Source organism: Arvicanthis niloticus, chromosome 1, assembly GCF_011762505.2.
Source record: "Arvicanthis niloticus isolate mArvNil1 chromosome 1, mArvNil1.pat.X, whole genome shotgun sequence".
In the NCBI taxonomy this organism is placed as follows: Eukaryota; Metazoa; Chordata; class Mammalia; order Rodentia; family Muridae; genus Arvicanthis; species Arvicanthis niloticus.
Window position 1 is genome coordinate 2,635,145 of NC_047658.1, and position 16,014 is coordinate 2,651,158.

Here is a 16,014-nt window from a genome sequence, read left to right on the forward strand (position 1 = left end):
TCCAGGACAGCCAAGGTTACATAGTGAAACCCCCATCTTTAAAAATGAATAAACAAACAAACAGAAAAACCTAGGTAGAAGCAGAGGTACTGGCCTGTAACCCCAGAATTTGGGAAGTGGAGACAAGAGAATGAAGATAAGGCCGGGCGGTGGTGGCGGACGCCTTTAATCCCAGCACTTGGGAGGCAGAGGCAGGCAGATTTCTGAGTTCGAGGCCAGCCTGGTCTTCAGAGTGAGTTCCAGGACAGCCAGGGCTACACAGAGAAACCTTGTCTCGAGGGGAAAAAAAAAAAAAGAGAGAGAGAGAGAGAGAGAGAGAGAGAGAGAGAGAGAGAGAGAGAGAGAATGAAAGATAAGGAGTCCAAAACTGGCCTAGGCTATATAAGACCCTGACTCAAAAAACAAAACCATGGGGAACGGGCGTGGGGAGGGGTGTGGGGTAGGCTAGACTATAGAGTAATGTCTTTCCTAAAAAATACCAGACAACAAAACAAAGCAAAATGAACCCCGTGGTCTGGGTCATGACTTGGGAAAGGCGATCCCATCTTTAAGTCCATTGTCAGTTTCTGTACCCCCTCCTTCCCTCCTAGCTCCCCAGTTTCGGAGCCTGCTCTGACTGACACCGCCAGCTGGTCCCGGGTTTCACAACTGGGTCTCTGTCAAAATACGGACTGGATAACACCTTCCTGGGAGACTAGGACTGTAGGGGCGGAGCTAAGGGCTTCTATGGGCAAAGTGAATTGGAAGGCTAGGGCGGGGCTAATGGCCTTCAGGAAGGGCTCTAAATTCTGAGGGCGGGGCTAACTCTACTAGAGTCTGGTCCAGGGTTCCGGTGTTTGGATGTTCAGGGGGTGTGGCTATTTGCTCCAAGGGCGGGAATAGAACTTTTGTTGTTTCTAGATTTAGGGGGTGGAGCTAAGAGCCCTGGGGGCGTGTCTAGCTCTAATAAACAAGGAGCGAGGATACAGGCTCAGGTTATAGAATAACCTGGCAGATTTAAGGTTTCAATGTCAAGTTCTGGTCGTGCTAGGGGACTTATGGGAAATCAGATAAAAGATTTAGAGGCGGCTTTCTGGAACAGGAGTGTCTTCTTCCAACCCATCCTCCTTCCAGAGCTGAGGGGCGACGCTTCAGGATGAAAAGCAGGAAGGACCCTGCCCCTTCGAACCCGTCCGCATCCCTATTGGCGAAGGAGCCTGCGCGACAGACTCTCATTGGTTCCTAACGGGAGAGGAGGGGGTGTAGAGAGAATACACTCAGGTTTGTGGGAGGGACCAGACAGTACCTAGGGGGACCCCGACGCAGCCAATCCTGACCTGAAGACTGTTGCGGGGGTTGGGGGGGACTGACAGAGCAGTCTCTCGACACCCTTTCTGAGCATCCTAGGGGATGACCCCTGTGCCAGGCTCAGAGCCGGCCGCCTGATGCTGGGTGGGCCGAGCTGGGGATGCTGGAACGAAGGGCGTTGCTATGGCAACGGGAGGCAGGGCCTGGGGGGGGGACCGGGCCCGAGCTGGGGCTGCGGGGGCCGGCGGTGGCTGCGGTGGGGCAATGGCGGAGCGTGGCCCGGCCTTCTGTGGCCTCTACGACACGTCCTCTCTGCTGCAATACTGCAATGGTGAGAGCCCCCTTCTCAGTTCAGACCCCGGCCCCGCCCAGGGTGGATCTACCTCCTCCTGCCCCAACCCTTTTCTTCCAAGTCCTCATCTCCTTCCTCGTGAGAGATTCCTCCTTTCTCCCCATCAACAAGACTCTGACCCCAGAACAAGGTCCTTTATCCCCAAAGTCATGGTCTTGTTCCCCTACCCCAACAGACACCTGCTCCGAAGGTAGCTAGACAGAGGGGAGGGGAAAGACGGTGAAGGAGCCTGTGACGGGAGAGGGCAGGCCTGGGGTTGGGGTAGGGAGTCAGCTAGATGTGGAACTCTTTCTGCCCCTCAACCCCCTCCCCGCGACCCTTCTCTGTGTTTGGGCATAGCAGGGGGGAAATGCCAAATTGAGGACTGGGCTTGGGACCAGTAAAACAGCAGAGGACTTTCTGTTCACCGACTTCTCCATCTTCAGTCCTGCCTCTCCCACCCAGGAAGAATCCTCTTTTTCCCTAGACAAATGCGTATGGCACCGGAAGGGCCATTTTGGTGTTGGGGGAGCTGGGCCGGAGGAGTGGGGAGGTAAGAGATGCGGAAAGTGGGCACTGGCCTCTAGGCCAGGGAAACGGCCGGAGGAAGCCAAGAGTTTGAGTCATGGGGTGGGACCATCAGACCAAGCAAGGCCTCAGATGAAAGCTGCCCGTCAGGGTCAGTGGGCCCCCGTGCCAGTCAGGGGGCCTTGCCACAGGATCACCTCCGAGTTTGGAGGTCACTCCCTTGGGCACACACACACTTTGCTAGGGACCCCTAGAGTTGGCAAAGGAGCTAGAATGTTCATTTAATCCCCCTCTACCTTCTAAAGGTTAAGGATGACAGGGTCTCTCTGGCTAGGGCAGGTATAGGTTCTGGTCCTGAATGAACAGCTATGTTCTGGATGACCACTACAACCATCAGAGAGTGGAGGGTGAGGGTGGAAACATTACCATATTTAGTGGTGCATCTTATTTTTTGATTTATTAAGCTTATATCACGATGTGGGAAGCATGTTAAGAGCAGGGCCTACTTCTTGTATTTTCAACTGTAACATTATTTACAGGAGGCAGAGACGGGCTCAAGATAAGGTAGACTGCTGGCTCCCCTATCCCCATTGGCTGTGTAGCCCTTGGCTCATCTCTAAACTCCCGCCCACGGTCTTCTTCACAGGACCCTAAGACTTTCTGATAGGGGTCGCAAGTCTCTGCAGTCTTCTCCCTCTGATCTCGAGAGCATCCCCCTTCCCCCTCCCCTCCCTCTGCAGGTCCAGACACCGAACCTGCGGAGCACTGGGTGGGTGGGGGTAGAGGACAGGGTGGCAGGACTAGGCAGGCGATTGGACCATGGAAGGAGAGGGAGGGGGAGGAACAGGAGGCTGCAGTGCGGGAGTCCAGCGGGCAGGCGGGGCTGGCTTAGTGACGGACACAGGTCTCGGGATGGCAAGTGAGATCTCCGAGCCCGCTTGCTGTTCGTGCTACCATTTTTACTTGAAACGGGCTGGAAGCCAGGGTCTCCGAGATTGTCTCAGCGATGAGTCTGGGTAGGAGTGGTATGGAAGGGAGGTGGAGGAGGTCCACTAAGAATCCCCCGCCTCCCGTGGGAGGAAGGACGGAAAGGGGAAAGGAAGGAGTCATTTAAAACCGAATCAATCGGTTGAAAAGAAGGAAAAGAACTAAATCTGGGGTGGGGTACAAAGGCAATATAAAGTGGGACCAGAGGTCAGAAACTCCCTGCTGGGAAAAAGAGACCGGGTGTCATCTCTGTCCTGCAGTCCCCATGTCGACCGCCAGGGGTCATAGAAGCTCCGTCCTTACAGCTTCTTGGAGGGGCGAACCCGTTGAAGAGGAGAGCGAGGGGAAGGGATGAACAGGACTGAACCTTTTTGCCTTGAAAAGTCTTGGATACAGCGAGAGAATGTTGGTACCCGTGACAGAATATTGGCGTTCGTCAGAGGACGTTGGGGCGCGTTCTAGAACGTTGTCACTGGGAGTAGCTTGATGCCATCTTTAAAATGCTGATATGACTTAAAAGATGTTTAGCATCTTAGTCACAGAATCTCAGAACCAAAGTGAGGCCCTGGGATTGGTGGAATCTGCATGAGAAAAATGGACTTCCCCCAAGGTCGCATGGCCAGGACACTGTGGCAGAGAGAGGAGGTGGGGATTTCCTTCCTCTTTGCCGGAACCCTCTTCGGCACATCTCCACGCATCCTCATCGGCCCCAAGTTGCAGGAAAGGCAAAGAGCGTGGCTGGTCCCCGACAGACGTTGAAAAGCCGGAGAGACGTTCCCGATCTTTGGATCGCCCCCAGCCCCGCCCCTGTCCCCCGTTCCTCTCCCCCGGGTGGTCCCCTGCAGCCTGCATCTCCTCGCCTTTCTAGATGATAATTTGTCCGGCACCAGCGGCATGGAGGTGGACGACCGCGTGTCGGCGCTGGAGCAGCGGCTGCAGCTGCAAGAAGATGAGCTGGCGGTCCTAAAGGCGGCGCTGGCGGACGCGCTGCGTCGCCTGCGGGCATGCGAAGAACAAGGCGCGGCGCTGCGCGCGAGGAGCACCCCTAAGGGCCGGGCGCCCCCCCGTCTGGGCACCACCGCCTCAGGTATTTTAGTCGGGGTGGAGAGTGTGATGAGGAGGCATAGAGGCACGACCTCATGCTTATATCTTCCGTGCTCTAACCCCATTGCTCCAGTGTGTCAGCTCCTGAAAGGCCTTCCCACCAGGACGCCCCTCAATGGCTCCGGACCCCCGCGACGCGTGGGCGGCTATGCCACCTCCCCATCTTCCCCCAAGAAAGAGGCGAGCTCCGGGCGCAGGTAAGGCAAGAAAAGTAGGAGCCCAGCCTCCTCCCAGACCTTGCTGGAGAACACTGCCATACCGTTGCGGCATATAGCCTCCATTACTCTGGTCTTTCTGCAGCAGCCGTCGCTACTTGTCACCTGAGCGCCTGGCCTCTGTGCGTCGCGAGGACCCCCGTAGCCGGACTACATCTTCCAGCAGTAATTGTAGCGCCAAAAAAGAAGGGTGAGTTCGCGGGTGGGGCCCAACCCCAGACAGGCAAGGGAATGTATGGGGAATTAAAGCCAGACCCCTGGCCACGAGGTTATAACCTAGAATGGTTCACAAGGTATGGGCGCAGTACTTCTGAGGTAGCCTGGTCAAAATGGAAAGCCTGGAGGAGTGGCGTCAATCACTGGGGAACGGAACTGTATTCTAAGAAGGTCTGGATGGTCTGTGGGTCAGCAGAGGAAGCTAGGGAGGAGGCAGGCTCATGGGTGACTATTAAGGTAAAAGGAAGTTTCTTTGACTCTCTGGGTGGGGTCAGAACTCAGAGTTTCTGTAGGGAGTGTAAGAATCAGAGGTAGGAATGTGGTCGGAATTTGGGGGTGTAACTGGAGTTAACTTGGTAGAACTGTAACCTAGGGCGGGGACCTGTCAATTTCAGGAACCCTACTCCAAAAGAAGTTGCTTGGTAGAGTGGGTGTGGCTTAAGACTGGGCGTGGCTTAAGTGGGTGTGGCAGACCCTACAGGATAGCTTGGAAAACATTGGGACCCTGTCCTGTGAAACTGAATAGAGTCACACTGCTTAATAAGACCCAAGAAAAGAGATGGGTGAACCACTGGTTATTAAAAGGGAAGCCAGGACTGGCCATGGCTCAAGCCTGTAACAGCAGTGGCTGAGGCAAGAAGATTGCCACGAGTTCGAAGCCAGACTGCACATGATTACACTTTGAGTTTCAGTCCAGCCTCGATTACAGTGAAACCCTGTCTCAGATTTATAAATGCATGCATACATACATACATACATACATACAGTGCATGGGGGTTCACAACTCTGATCCCACGACTTGGTAAGTGGAGGGAAGAGAATCTTGGGTTGAAGGTCATCCTCGGTTGTTTACAGTTTGAGGCCAGCCTGGGCTACCTGAAACCCTATCTTTAAAGCAGAGACACAAACACAGACAAGAAGACGAAGCCAATCCAGGACTAAGTTAGAAAGAGGGCATGGGTGTGCCCAGTGGTGGACGTGGTCAAGTATCTAGAGGCAGGAGTTAATGTGTAAGGGTGGGACCACACTGAGGTAGAAGGGGCCAGGACTTAAGAGTAGGCTATGGTAAGTCTAAAGACAAACCCCAAGTCTCCTGAAATACTCGCAGTCACGTTCTTGGTCAGATGCTTGCCTGCATTAACCGCTATCAACCTCGCAACCACGCTAGAAAGTGTAGCTATTCTATTCCGTTTTTGAAATCAGGAAACCGAGGTAGAAGTTGGGCAACTTGTTCATACTTGTAGAAAGAGGCAGAACTGGGCAGATCTGATCTCGGGCAAGCGCCTTTGAGTCTGTGCTGTCAACCATCTACAAAGAGTCTTGTGTCTGGATTCTGTGGTCCGGGCAATGGGACCCGGTGACACCTGACGCCTGCAGGGGTCAGCCGCGTGGGGCGGGACAGGGGCGGTGGCGCGGGCGCCTCCCAGGGCCGGAAGCGGCGGGGCCGGTGCGGGCTCCACCCCGGACCCGAAGCTCCACCAGCAGCCGCCATGAGTAGTTTTGGAACTGGGTGAGACCCTCTCGCAGCACCCTTCCTCCCTCCTCCTGCCCTTCTCTCTCTGGAAGAGAAGGTGGAGACACGCCCCTTTTCTCTGAACTCTTCACGTTTTCCTGGCTGCTTGAAGTTTGGGGTGTTGTGGGGTAGGGAGGGAAGGAGCGCCGGGGAGCATTTTGTTGCCTAGGAGGGAGGGTCCCTAGTGACTCCGGCCTTCCAGGATCGCGTGCCTGCCACCTCGTGCTGTGTGACCCTTTGGCGATCTCTGCCTCTCTGGGCCTGTGTCTTAGGCTCTTCAAGATCTAACGAGCAAAGCACAGGGCCTGCAGAGAGGTAGCGCTCTGCTCCTTACTCGCCTGATTATTCGTTCCAGATCTGCAGAGAGGGGGGTGGGGGGGTGTATTAGGGGGAGTACACCCTGTCCTGTCTCATGTACCTGCTAAAACGTTTATTTTTCTTCTTCTCCCCTCCCCCCTCTTTTTTCCCCTTGCATCTTTTCCTGACAGGAAAACCAAAGAAGTTATCTTCAGCATGGGTAAGTGTGGCGGGTGGGCGTGGTTTCACTGATTGTAGCCTGCAGAAGAGTTGAGGTCCTGGCTTCTGGGCCTTTGGTTGTCTGCCTTCAGTTTATCCACCTATTAAGAAAGGAAAATGGATTGGGAGGCAGAGGCAGGCGTATTTCTGAGTTCGAGGCCAGCCTGGTCTACAGAGTGAGTTCCAGGACAGCCAAGGCTATACAGAGAAACCCTGTCTCGAAAACAAAACAAAAATAAAAAATAAAAATATAAAAAAAAGGAAAATGGAGGGGGACGGGGAGGAATCGAAGCAAAGAGGAGAGAAGGAAAGGGGAGGGAAGAAAGGATGGAGGGAGGGAGGGTTTGGTCTAACCCAGCATTTGGAAGGCTGAAGCATTATAGAAGTTGAAGGAAGGCTAGCCTGGGCTACATAAAGAGATTCTGTCTATATTCAATTAGCTGGCTGTTATGGCTCATACTTGTAACCCCAGCACTTGGGAGCCTAAGACAGAAGAATTACCCTGAATTCCAAGCCAGTCTCAAACTCTAGGCTAGCTGTCAACAACAACAACAACAACAACAACAATAATAATAATAATAATAATAATGTCAGTAATAATAATAATGAGAGGAGTGCAAACAAGCCCAGGGGCTGATGTGGAGCCTGACCTCCGAGGGTGTTTTGGCAGAGGAGGGGTCCGTGAAGATGTTTCTGCGGGGACGCCCTGTGCCCATGTTGATCCCGGATGAGCTGGCGCCCACCTATAGCCTGGACACTCGTTCTGAGCTGCCCTCCAGCCGGCTAAAGCTAGACTGGGTGTATCCTTTGACTCTGCTCCCTCTATGCCCTCTTGGAAGAGGGTAAGTCCTGGTGAGGAGAGAGAGGTACGGGGCGGGGCTACAGCTGGGGTTTCTCAGGCCACAGTAGGAGAAGTGGGGGTCGGTGCAGGGAGTCCAGAGGGAAGCAGGGTAGCTGGTACGGCCTGCTGTGAGTTACTGGGAAGGGAAATGTTTGAGGCAGACTGTTTAACTCAAGGACGATCTGGAGAACTTGGTCTTCCTGCCTGCACCTTGCAAGGGCTGGGATTGCAGGACAGGATTTTGTGCACTACCACGTTTGGCCCTCATGGATATCAGTCAGATAGTGTAAGCTCTATGATCTGTTTATCTGTGGAAGGTCTTCACAGGCCTAAGCTCAGGAACAAAGAATTGGAGTGTGGGGCACATTGGGTAACATACATACATACATACATACATACATACTACATGCATATGCATACACACATATAAATACATACATACATATAGACATACATGTATAGTGGCTTTTCAAGACAGGTTCTCTGTGTAGCCCTGGCTGTCCTGGAATTCACTCTGTAGACCAGGCTGGCCTCAAACTCAACGATCCACCTGCTTCTGCCTCCCAAGTGCTGGGATCAAAGGCGTGCGTGATCACCACCCAGCTCACAACAATATTTCTATTAGAAACTTTCCGTGGTGATGTATCATATTGGGGAATGACAGAGATTTTTAAAAAGTGATACTGGAACCAGCAAGGGGAGATTAAGGGGACAATATTCCAAAACTAAGAAAAAAATGACTGTGGCCCCGGTGAGTTGGAGCTGCTTGGGAAACTGGACGCTGTTGTAGGGATGAACTGGAGCCTCAGCTTTTAAGCCCAGCCCTGCCTCTAGCTGTGAGCAAGGAAAACTTACTCTCCTTCTCCCTCAGTTGGTTGTCGCCTCTGAAAAATGGATTTCCTACTGGATAAAGGTGCTGGGTTCAGGCCCTGGAAGATGCTTTCTTAGATAATATTTGCTGTGTAAGCATGGGGAGTTTGGATCCTCAACATACACATAAATGCTGGGTGGGCATGGTGGCAGCCTGTCGTCAGGAGGCAGAGACAGGATTCCAGGGGCAAGCTGGCCAGCCAGACTAGCTGGGATGGAACTCTAGGTTTAGTGAGAGAGCCTGCCTGAGTAAGATGGAGAGCGACTGAGGAGGGAAGACACCCGCAGTCAGTTTCAGACATGATGTTCACACACGTACACACACATACATGCACACTTGCATACATACATGCAAGCATGTATGCACATATGCACAGGACTTGTATGTGCTGGGTAAGTGCTCTACCACTGAGCCACGCCCCCAGCCCCTCACTGAGGGATTCTAGGCAGGGGCTCTACCTCTGAGCCACACCCCCAGCCCCTCACTGGGGGATTCTAGGCAGGGGCTCTACCACTGAGCCATGCCCCCAGTCCCTCACTCATGGAGTCTAGGTAAGATAGTGTATTTCTAAGTAAGTCTGTCTCCTGCCTTGGCCTTCCAAGTGCTGGAATTACGGAGGATGTCTAGGCATCACAATTGCTACCAATTGAAGGCCAGCCTGGGCTATATTGTAATATAGTGTTTAAAACCAGGGTTGCAGAGAGAGCTCAGTAAGCATGAAGACCTTATTCCCATCCTCTGCACACACACACACACACACACACACACACACACACACACACAGGACCCAAGCTTCTTGTGGCTACACTCCCAGCACAGGGTGGGGCAGAGAAAGGAAGATTCCCTGAGGCTTGCTAGCCAGCCAGTCTAGCTGAGTCTGTGAGCTCCAGGTTCGGTGAAAGACATTGTGTCAAAATGTAGGTGGAAAAAACTACACTGTGGAGCAGTGGGGTACACCCAATGTTACCTCTGGCCTCTGCACTTGTACAGCACACAAACACAATGTTTATAGTTTTGGTAGCCTTGGTTCAACACCCCCTGCAGAGCCAGGGACAGAGATAGGAAAATACTCCAGTGGCCTTAGGACTCCCTTTCAGCCAGGAGGGACTGAACAGGCTCCTTGACCAGCCCTGGGCGTCTCCAGCTACGGCTATCGAGGCCGGGACTGCAGGGCCAACCTTTACCTCCTGCCCACTGGGGAAGTGGTGTACTTTGTGGCCTCTGTGGCCGTACTGTACAGTGTGGAGGAGCAGAGACAACGACACTACCTGGGGCACAACGACGACATCAAATGGTGAGTCTCGGTGGTTTGGGGGATGGGAGAGCTCAGGCTTGGGCAGTGATCCAGATTGTGCCTCCCCGGCCTCTTTCCACATGACTGCCACTATGGAGTGTGGGGCCGTGGCCCAACCTCTGCTCCACCTCTGAGACCACCAGGTCCCAGGCAGAAACCAGTGGGAAAGTGAGCTTTGATTATTTGAGCATTGATGCATACATAGTGTATCTCTTTTTTTTCCTTTTATGTGCATTGATGTTTTGTCTGTATGTGTGTCTGTGTTATGGTGTCAGATCCCCTAAAACCTGGAGTTACAGAGCCACCATGTGGGTGCTAGAAATTGAACCCGGGTCCTCTAGAAAAAATCAGTAGTGCTCTTAACCACTGAGCCATCTCTCCAGCCCCTATAATGCTTATCTTTTTTGTTTTCTGTGTGTTTGTGCGCGCACACACACACACACACACACACGCGTGCCATTTGTCTGTATGTGCACCTCATGTGTGCAGTGTCCCCAGAAAAAAGTGTCACGTTCCCTTTAAGTGGAGTTGCAGCAGGCTATGAGCCACACAGTGTGGGTGCTGGGAATTGAACCTGGGTCCTCTAGAAGAGCTGCCGGTGCTCTTAACCACTGAGCCGTCTCTCTAGCACCCTAATTTTTGTTATTCCTTTAGTGGCAGGATCTCTCTACATCAAACCTGCCCTGGAACTTAACTATTCTTGGCCTTGAACTCATGCCTCTTCTGCCTCAGCCTCCAAAGTGCAGGGATTAGAAACATGCACTACTGTACCCGACAGTTATCAGCATTGCATATGGTGCTGCCTTCCCCCAGAGTACCAGGTATTTCCAGATTAGGTGTTCATCTGTTTCCATGGCCACTGTTTTTAGAACATCCCCTAGCCAGGTGGATATTTTGAGTTAGAAATCCAGGCTTTCCTCTAACCGTCTGTCATTGCTATCAAAGGACCACTCATGGGCATGTGTTTGGGTTGGCAGAGTACTTGCCACACATGCACAAAGCGTCAGGTTCAATCCCCAGCAGTGCATAAACAAGGGGTGATGGCTCCTGCTTGTAATACCAGCATTCAGGAAGTAGAAGGGAAGGTCAGAAATTCAATGCTATTCTCAGCTGCAAAGCCAGGGGGAGGCCTGGACTGCACTGTTTCAATAAGCAAATAAAAGAATTTTTTGTTGTTGTTGTTTTTGGAAACAAGGTTTCTCTGTGTAGTCCTGGTTGTCCTGGAACTCACTCTGTAGACCAGGCTAGCCTTGAACTCAGAGATCTACCTGCTTCTGACCCTTGAGTGCTGGGATTAAAGGCGTGCGCCACCAGGCCCAGCTTAGTGAATACGTTTTTGTTGTGTTGTTTTTGTTGCTGTTGTTTTGTTTTTCAAGACATGGTTTTTCTGTGTACCCCTAGCTGTTCTGGAACCCTCTCTATAGACTAGGCTAGCCTCAAACTCAAATTGCCTCTGGCTTCTGAGTGCTGGGATTAAAGGTGTGCTACCATGCTCTGCTTCATGAATAAATGTTTTTAAAAGTTGTGTTTAAGCCGGGCGGTGGTGGCACACGCCTTTAATCCCAGCACTTGGGAGGCAGACGCAGGCGGATTTCTGAGTTTGAGGCCAGCCTGGTCTACCAAGTAAGTTCCAGGACAGCCAAAGGCTATACAGAGAAACCCTGTCTCGAAAAACCAAAAAAAAAAAAAAAAAAAAAAAGTTGTGTTTATTGAGTGAACAGCTGTGCATTTTGCCTCTCACCTGCTAAGGAAGACTCCCTAGTCCCTGTGAGTTCTTCCTCTCCACAGCTGATTCTGTTCCTCTGTCCCTCTCTCCTCAGTCTGGCTGTCCATCCAGATATGGTCACCATTGCCACGGGACAGGTGGCAGGCACCACAAAGGAAGGCAAGGTATAGATGGCCAGTGGGCAGGGCACAGAGGGACTAACGGAGTCTGGGACTCCCTCTCCCTAAAGTAACTGCATCTCTCTTTTCTTCAGCCTCTGCCACCTCATGTGCGTGTGTGGGACTCAGTTTCCCTTTCCACCTTACATGTCCTGGGCCTGGGGGTGTTTGACAGAGCTGTGTGCTGTGTGGCCTTCTCCAAATCCGTAAGTCTTTGCCCCAATGCCTCCAGAAAGCATCTTCCTATTGGGGTGGCAGGGGCCTTCCTCAGGGCCTCAGGGGCCTGTGACCCAGAGCCCAGCACAGGGCACAGGACACTTGGAATTGCAACACACAGATGGGACCGCCATGCCCTTCTTTCTCCAATGGGTTATTTTTGTCTGAGCATTCTGGAAGGTTCCTTATCTCCCGAGGCATTTCAGCCCCAGCACTGAGTGCTGTGTGTGCGCCTGCCATCCAATCCCTGATGAAAACAGAAGTTAAAATAATCTTCCTGGAATCTGTGGAGCAATTTGGTGTGGACGAAAATGCCCTCTCCACTCCTATGATGGATTTTTATGATAACTTTGTTTGAAAGTATTGGTTTGCAGTGTTTTGAGGGGTAAAAAACTCCCCAAAGGTAGTTTAAGAAACACTGGCTTGTGTGGGGCCACATGCTTGCACTCCACACGGTAGAGAGGCCAAGGCAGGAGAATCAGGTGTTTTAAGCTATCCTTGGCTATGTGAGCCCTTGTTTCAAAAGCAGTCAGTTGGGTGTCTTAGCATATGCCTTTAATACTGGCATTGTTTTTTATTTTTGTTTTGTTTTGTCTTTCAAGGAGAGGTTTCTCTGTGTAGCCCTGGTAGTTCTAGAAATCACATACACCAGGCTGGCCTCAGAGATCCGCCTGCCTCTGCCTCCCGAGTGCTGGGACTAAAGGCGTGCACTGCCAATGCCCCGTCCTCTCTTTATTTTTATGTGTTATCACTAGGTGATAATTATTACTTTTCCTGCTGTAGGATCCAGGAACAGCATCAGATGTCATGGAAGCAGGAGTTAGAGGCTGAGCCACCTAACATGGGTGCTGGGAACACATGGGTGCTGGGGACCATGGAGCTGTCCCTCTTTTTCTTTTTTTAAATTAAGTTTTTAAAGTTAGCATACAGAATAATGAGCTTGGTTCTACTATTGTTATTTATTTATTTATTTATTTGTTTGTTTGTTTATTTAATATTTATTTATTATGTATATAGCATACAGCTTTCTGCCTGTATGTAAGCCTGCAGGCCAGAAGAAGGCACCAGGTCCCATTACAGATGGTTGTGAGCCACCATGTGGGTGCTGGGAATTGAACTCAGGACCTCTGGAAGAGCAGTCAGTGCTCTTAACCACTGAGCCATCTCTCCAGCCCCTTGGTGCTATTTTTATTATTATCTATGTCACTGTCCTTTGCTCATGTTCATCCTCCAGTACCCACTGCTGTCCTTCTGTCCTTCTCCCAAACGCCTTTATATTGTCTTTAGGCATTTACTTACTGTAGGTGTGTTTGCACATGTACACACAAGTGCACCGGTGCTCCTGTGGAGGTCAAGAACAACTGCTTGCTGTTGCTTCTCTCCGGCCATGTGGGTAGTCCTAGGAGCAGGACTCGGGTCTCCAGGATTGGCAGCAAGCATTACTCACTGAGCCATCTTGCCAGCCCTACCTCCCCAAGTGCCACAGCCAATGTTGATAATGGCTGGATTTCTTGTACATAAAAAGCCATTCCAGAGATGGGGGTGTGGTCCAGGTTAGAGTGCTTGCCAAGCCTACACACTGCCCTGAATTCCATCTCCAGCACCGAATGGGGAGGGAAAAAATGGAAAAGAAAACACTTACTCAGAAGGCAGAGGCAGGGGGTTCACTGCAGGTTGAGGCCAGCCTGCACTATATAGAAAACTAGAGCTAGGTCAGGGGTCGGCAGAGGACCTATTTCAGCATCCCTCGTTCCATAAGATACTGCAGAGTGTGGTGTCAGCAAGAATTCTCAACTGTGAGCTAGGCCTTGGTGGCACACACCTTTAATCCCAGCACTCAAGAGACAGAAGAGATGGATCTCTGAGTTCGAGGCCAGCCTCATCTATACAGTAAGTTCCAGGACAGCCAGGACCACACAGAGAAATGTTGTCTCAGAAAAAGAAAAAGAAAACAAAGAATTTCTAGCCCCCAACTGTGGCTCAGCAGTTAAGAATACTGTCAGCTCTTTCAGAGGATTCCAGTTTGATTCCCGGGACCCATGTAGTGGTTCGCAAATGTCCATAACTCCAGTTCCAGGAGATCCAATGCTGTCTTTTTGCATCCATGGACACTGCATACCTATAGTGTGCAGACACATTTGTGGGCAAAACACCCATACGCATGAAATAATAAAATTAGGAAAGGAAAAAAAAATTCCCCAAGTGTGCAGGCTGCAAGTTTTCTTATGGAAGAGTCATTGTAAAACTGTAAGAGGCAGGGCATGGTGGTATACACCAGACTTCCTAGATACTAATGAGGCTGAAGACAAAATAAGTTCGAGGCCAGCCTGGGCAGTTTAATTAATTAAGAAATTTTAACATTTATTTATTCACTTTGTGTTTGTGCACATGCGTGTGCACCGTATGTGTGTGTGGTCTGGAGACAAGTCACAGAAGTCAGTTTTCTCTTTCCACCATACGAATGCTAGGCTCTCAAATCATCAGGTTTGGCAGCAAACACACTGGGCTATCTCACTGGCTCATATTCTGGGCAATCAAATTAGGCCCCTTCTCAACCAATGACAAGATGGAGACTGGTTTGGGCCCAAACTTACAGAGATCTGCCTGCTTCTGCCTCCCAAGCACTAGAATCAAAGATGTGTGCCAGCATCATATTTTCTATTAAAGATTTATTTATTATGTATCGTGTTCTGACTGCATGTCTGTTTGCAGGTCAGAAGAGGGTACCAGATTTCATCACAGCCGGCTATGAGCCACCATGTGGTTGCTGGGAATTGAACTCACGACCTCTGCAAGAGCATCCAGTGCTCTTAACCTCTGAGCCATCTCTCCAGCCTCTTCTTTCCTTTCTTGATGCTATGATATAACAACCTGAAAAAAAAAACTCTGTCTCGAAAAACCAAAAAACAAAACAAAACAAAACAAACAAACAAACAAACAAACAAACCTGAAAAAAGTACCTTAAAAGACAATGGAAAGCCAAGGAGCTTGAAGCAGCTAGTACATTACATCCACAGTCAGGAGTGGAGAGCAATGAATTAAATAAAGTACGGGCTTATGCTGGTTCTCAGTTCACTTTTCCTACTTTTACACAGTTTGGATTCTCTGCCTAGGGGATGGTGCCGCCCACAGTCCTCTCCCTAGGGGATGGTGCCGCCCACAGTCCTCTCCCTAGGGGATGGTGCCGCCCACAGTCCTCTCCCTAGGGGATGGTGCTGCCCACAGTTCCTCACTTCCCAGATGATTCTAAGTTATGATCAAATTGGCAATCAATACTGATCAACACAAATGTGCTTCATATATCATGCTTGTGAACGAGTTTGAACAGGCATGTGTGGTGAATAGGTCAGAGTAGGATGTGAGGGAACGTATCCTAACCCATCTCTCTGTGTTCCACAGAATGGGGGCAACCTGCTATGTGCAGTGGATGAATCCAATGATCATGTGCTCTCTGTGTGGGACTGGGCCAAGGAGAGCAAAGTGGTGGATAGCAAGGTGGGTGGTCTTGCTGCCCTACAGGTGAGCTCCTGGGACATGCTGCACTGTATGGTTAGGAATCTGCAGCCAGACTTGAACTTAAATGGGGGCTTTGGCATCAACTGCTGGACGACTGTGTAAACGGCTTCCGTTCTGTGAGCCTCAGTTGCTTCCAGCTGAAAATTAGATTAGAAATGGTGTCCTCTTCATGGGAGGTGGAGAGGTTGGGTATAATACGGTTGACCAGGCTCAGCGCAAAGTTAAGTGGAGTCTGGTCTATATCGTGAGTTCCGGGACAGCCAGGGCTGCTTAGTAAGAGTCATCAGGGGGTGGGTGGGGAGGGAGGCATGATCATGAGATAAGTTGTTTGCCCAAGATCACATGCCCGGGCTATGAACAAGAAACTTGATTCTAGATCAGGGGCCCCTCTTAAGGAAAGGATGAGAGGATAGGAAATGGCATCCTGGAATTAGATGTTTCTGAGCTTGGTCCTGGACGTAAGTGTTAAATAGCTGTGTGGCCTTAGGCGAGTGTTTTTCTTCTCTGAACCTCATCTATGATAGAAAGCACTAATGGACCTTATCTCCCAGTGGACAATGGGGATTAAATGAGTTTTATAAAGTGCTCAGCACAACGAACAACACAGACTAGGAACTCCCAAAGGGGCCCGCTGGTATCCTACCTGCTCCTGCGAGCAGGCTGTTTAGGGTGGTCCCTTGTGGGATGGGCATGGT

General features: G+C 50.9%; 1 protein-coding gene across 7 annotated transcripts in view; it reads left to right on the forward strand.

The window, feature by feature from the left end:
• Positions 1–951: 951 nt before the first annotated feature.
• Positions 952–16,014, forward strand: part of Eml2 (EMAP like 2) — a 29,761-nt gene continuing 14,698 nt past the window's right edge. Inside the window, exons 1-10 of one of the 7 annotated variants that reach the window (XM_076928724.1) lie at positions 952–1,260; positions 4,002–4,220; positions 4,311–4,434; positions 4,538–4,642; positions 6,670–6,698; positions 7,368–7,497; positions 9,554–9,703; positions 11,524–11,593; positions 11,683–11,793; positions 15,203–15,298. In XM_076928724.1, coding sequence (XP_076784839.1) covers positions 4,028–4,220; positions 4,311–4,434; positions 4,538–4,642; positions 6,670–6,698; positions 7,368–7,497; positions 9,554–9,703; positions 11,524–11,593; positions 11,683–11,793; positions 15,203–15,298 — 1,008 coding nt within the window. In that variant the 5' untranslated portion in view covers positions 952–1,260; positions 4,002–4,027. Of the gene's footprint in view, positions 1,261–1,343; positions 1,619–3,021; positions 3,163–4,001; positions 4,221–4,310; positions 4,435–4,537; positions 4,643–6,071; positions 6,240–6,669; positions 6,699–7,367; positions 7,498–9,553; positions 9,704–11,523; positions 11,594–11,682; positions 11,794–15,202; positions 15,299–16,014 lie in introns of those variants that run through there. The other 6 variants (XR_013108588.1, XM_034505275.2, XM_076928714.1 and 3 more) reach the window with 6 other exon arrangements.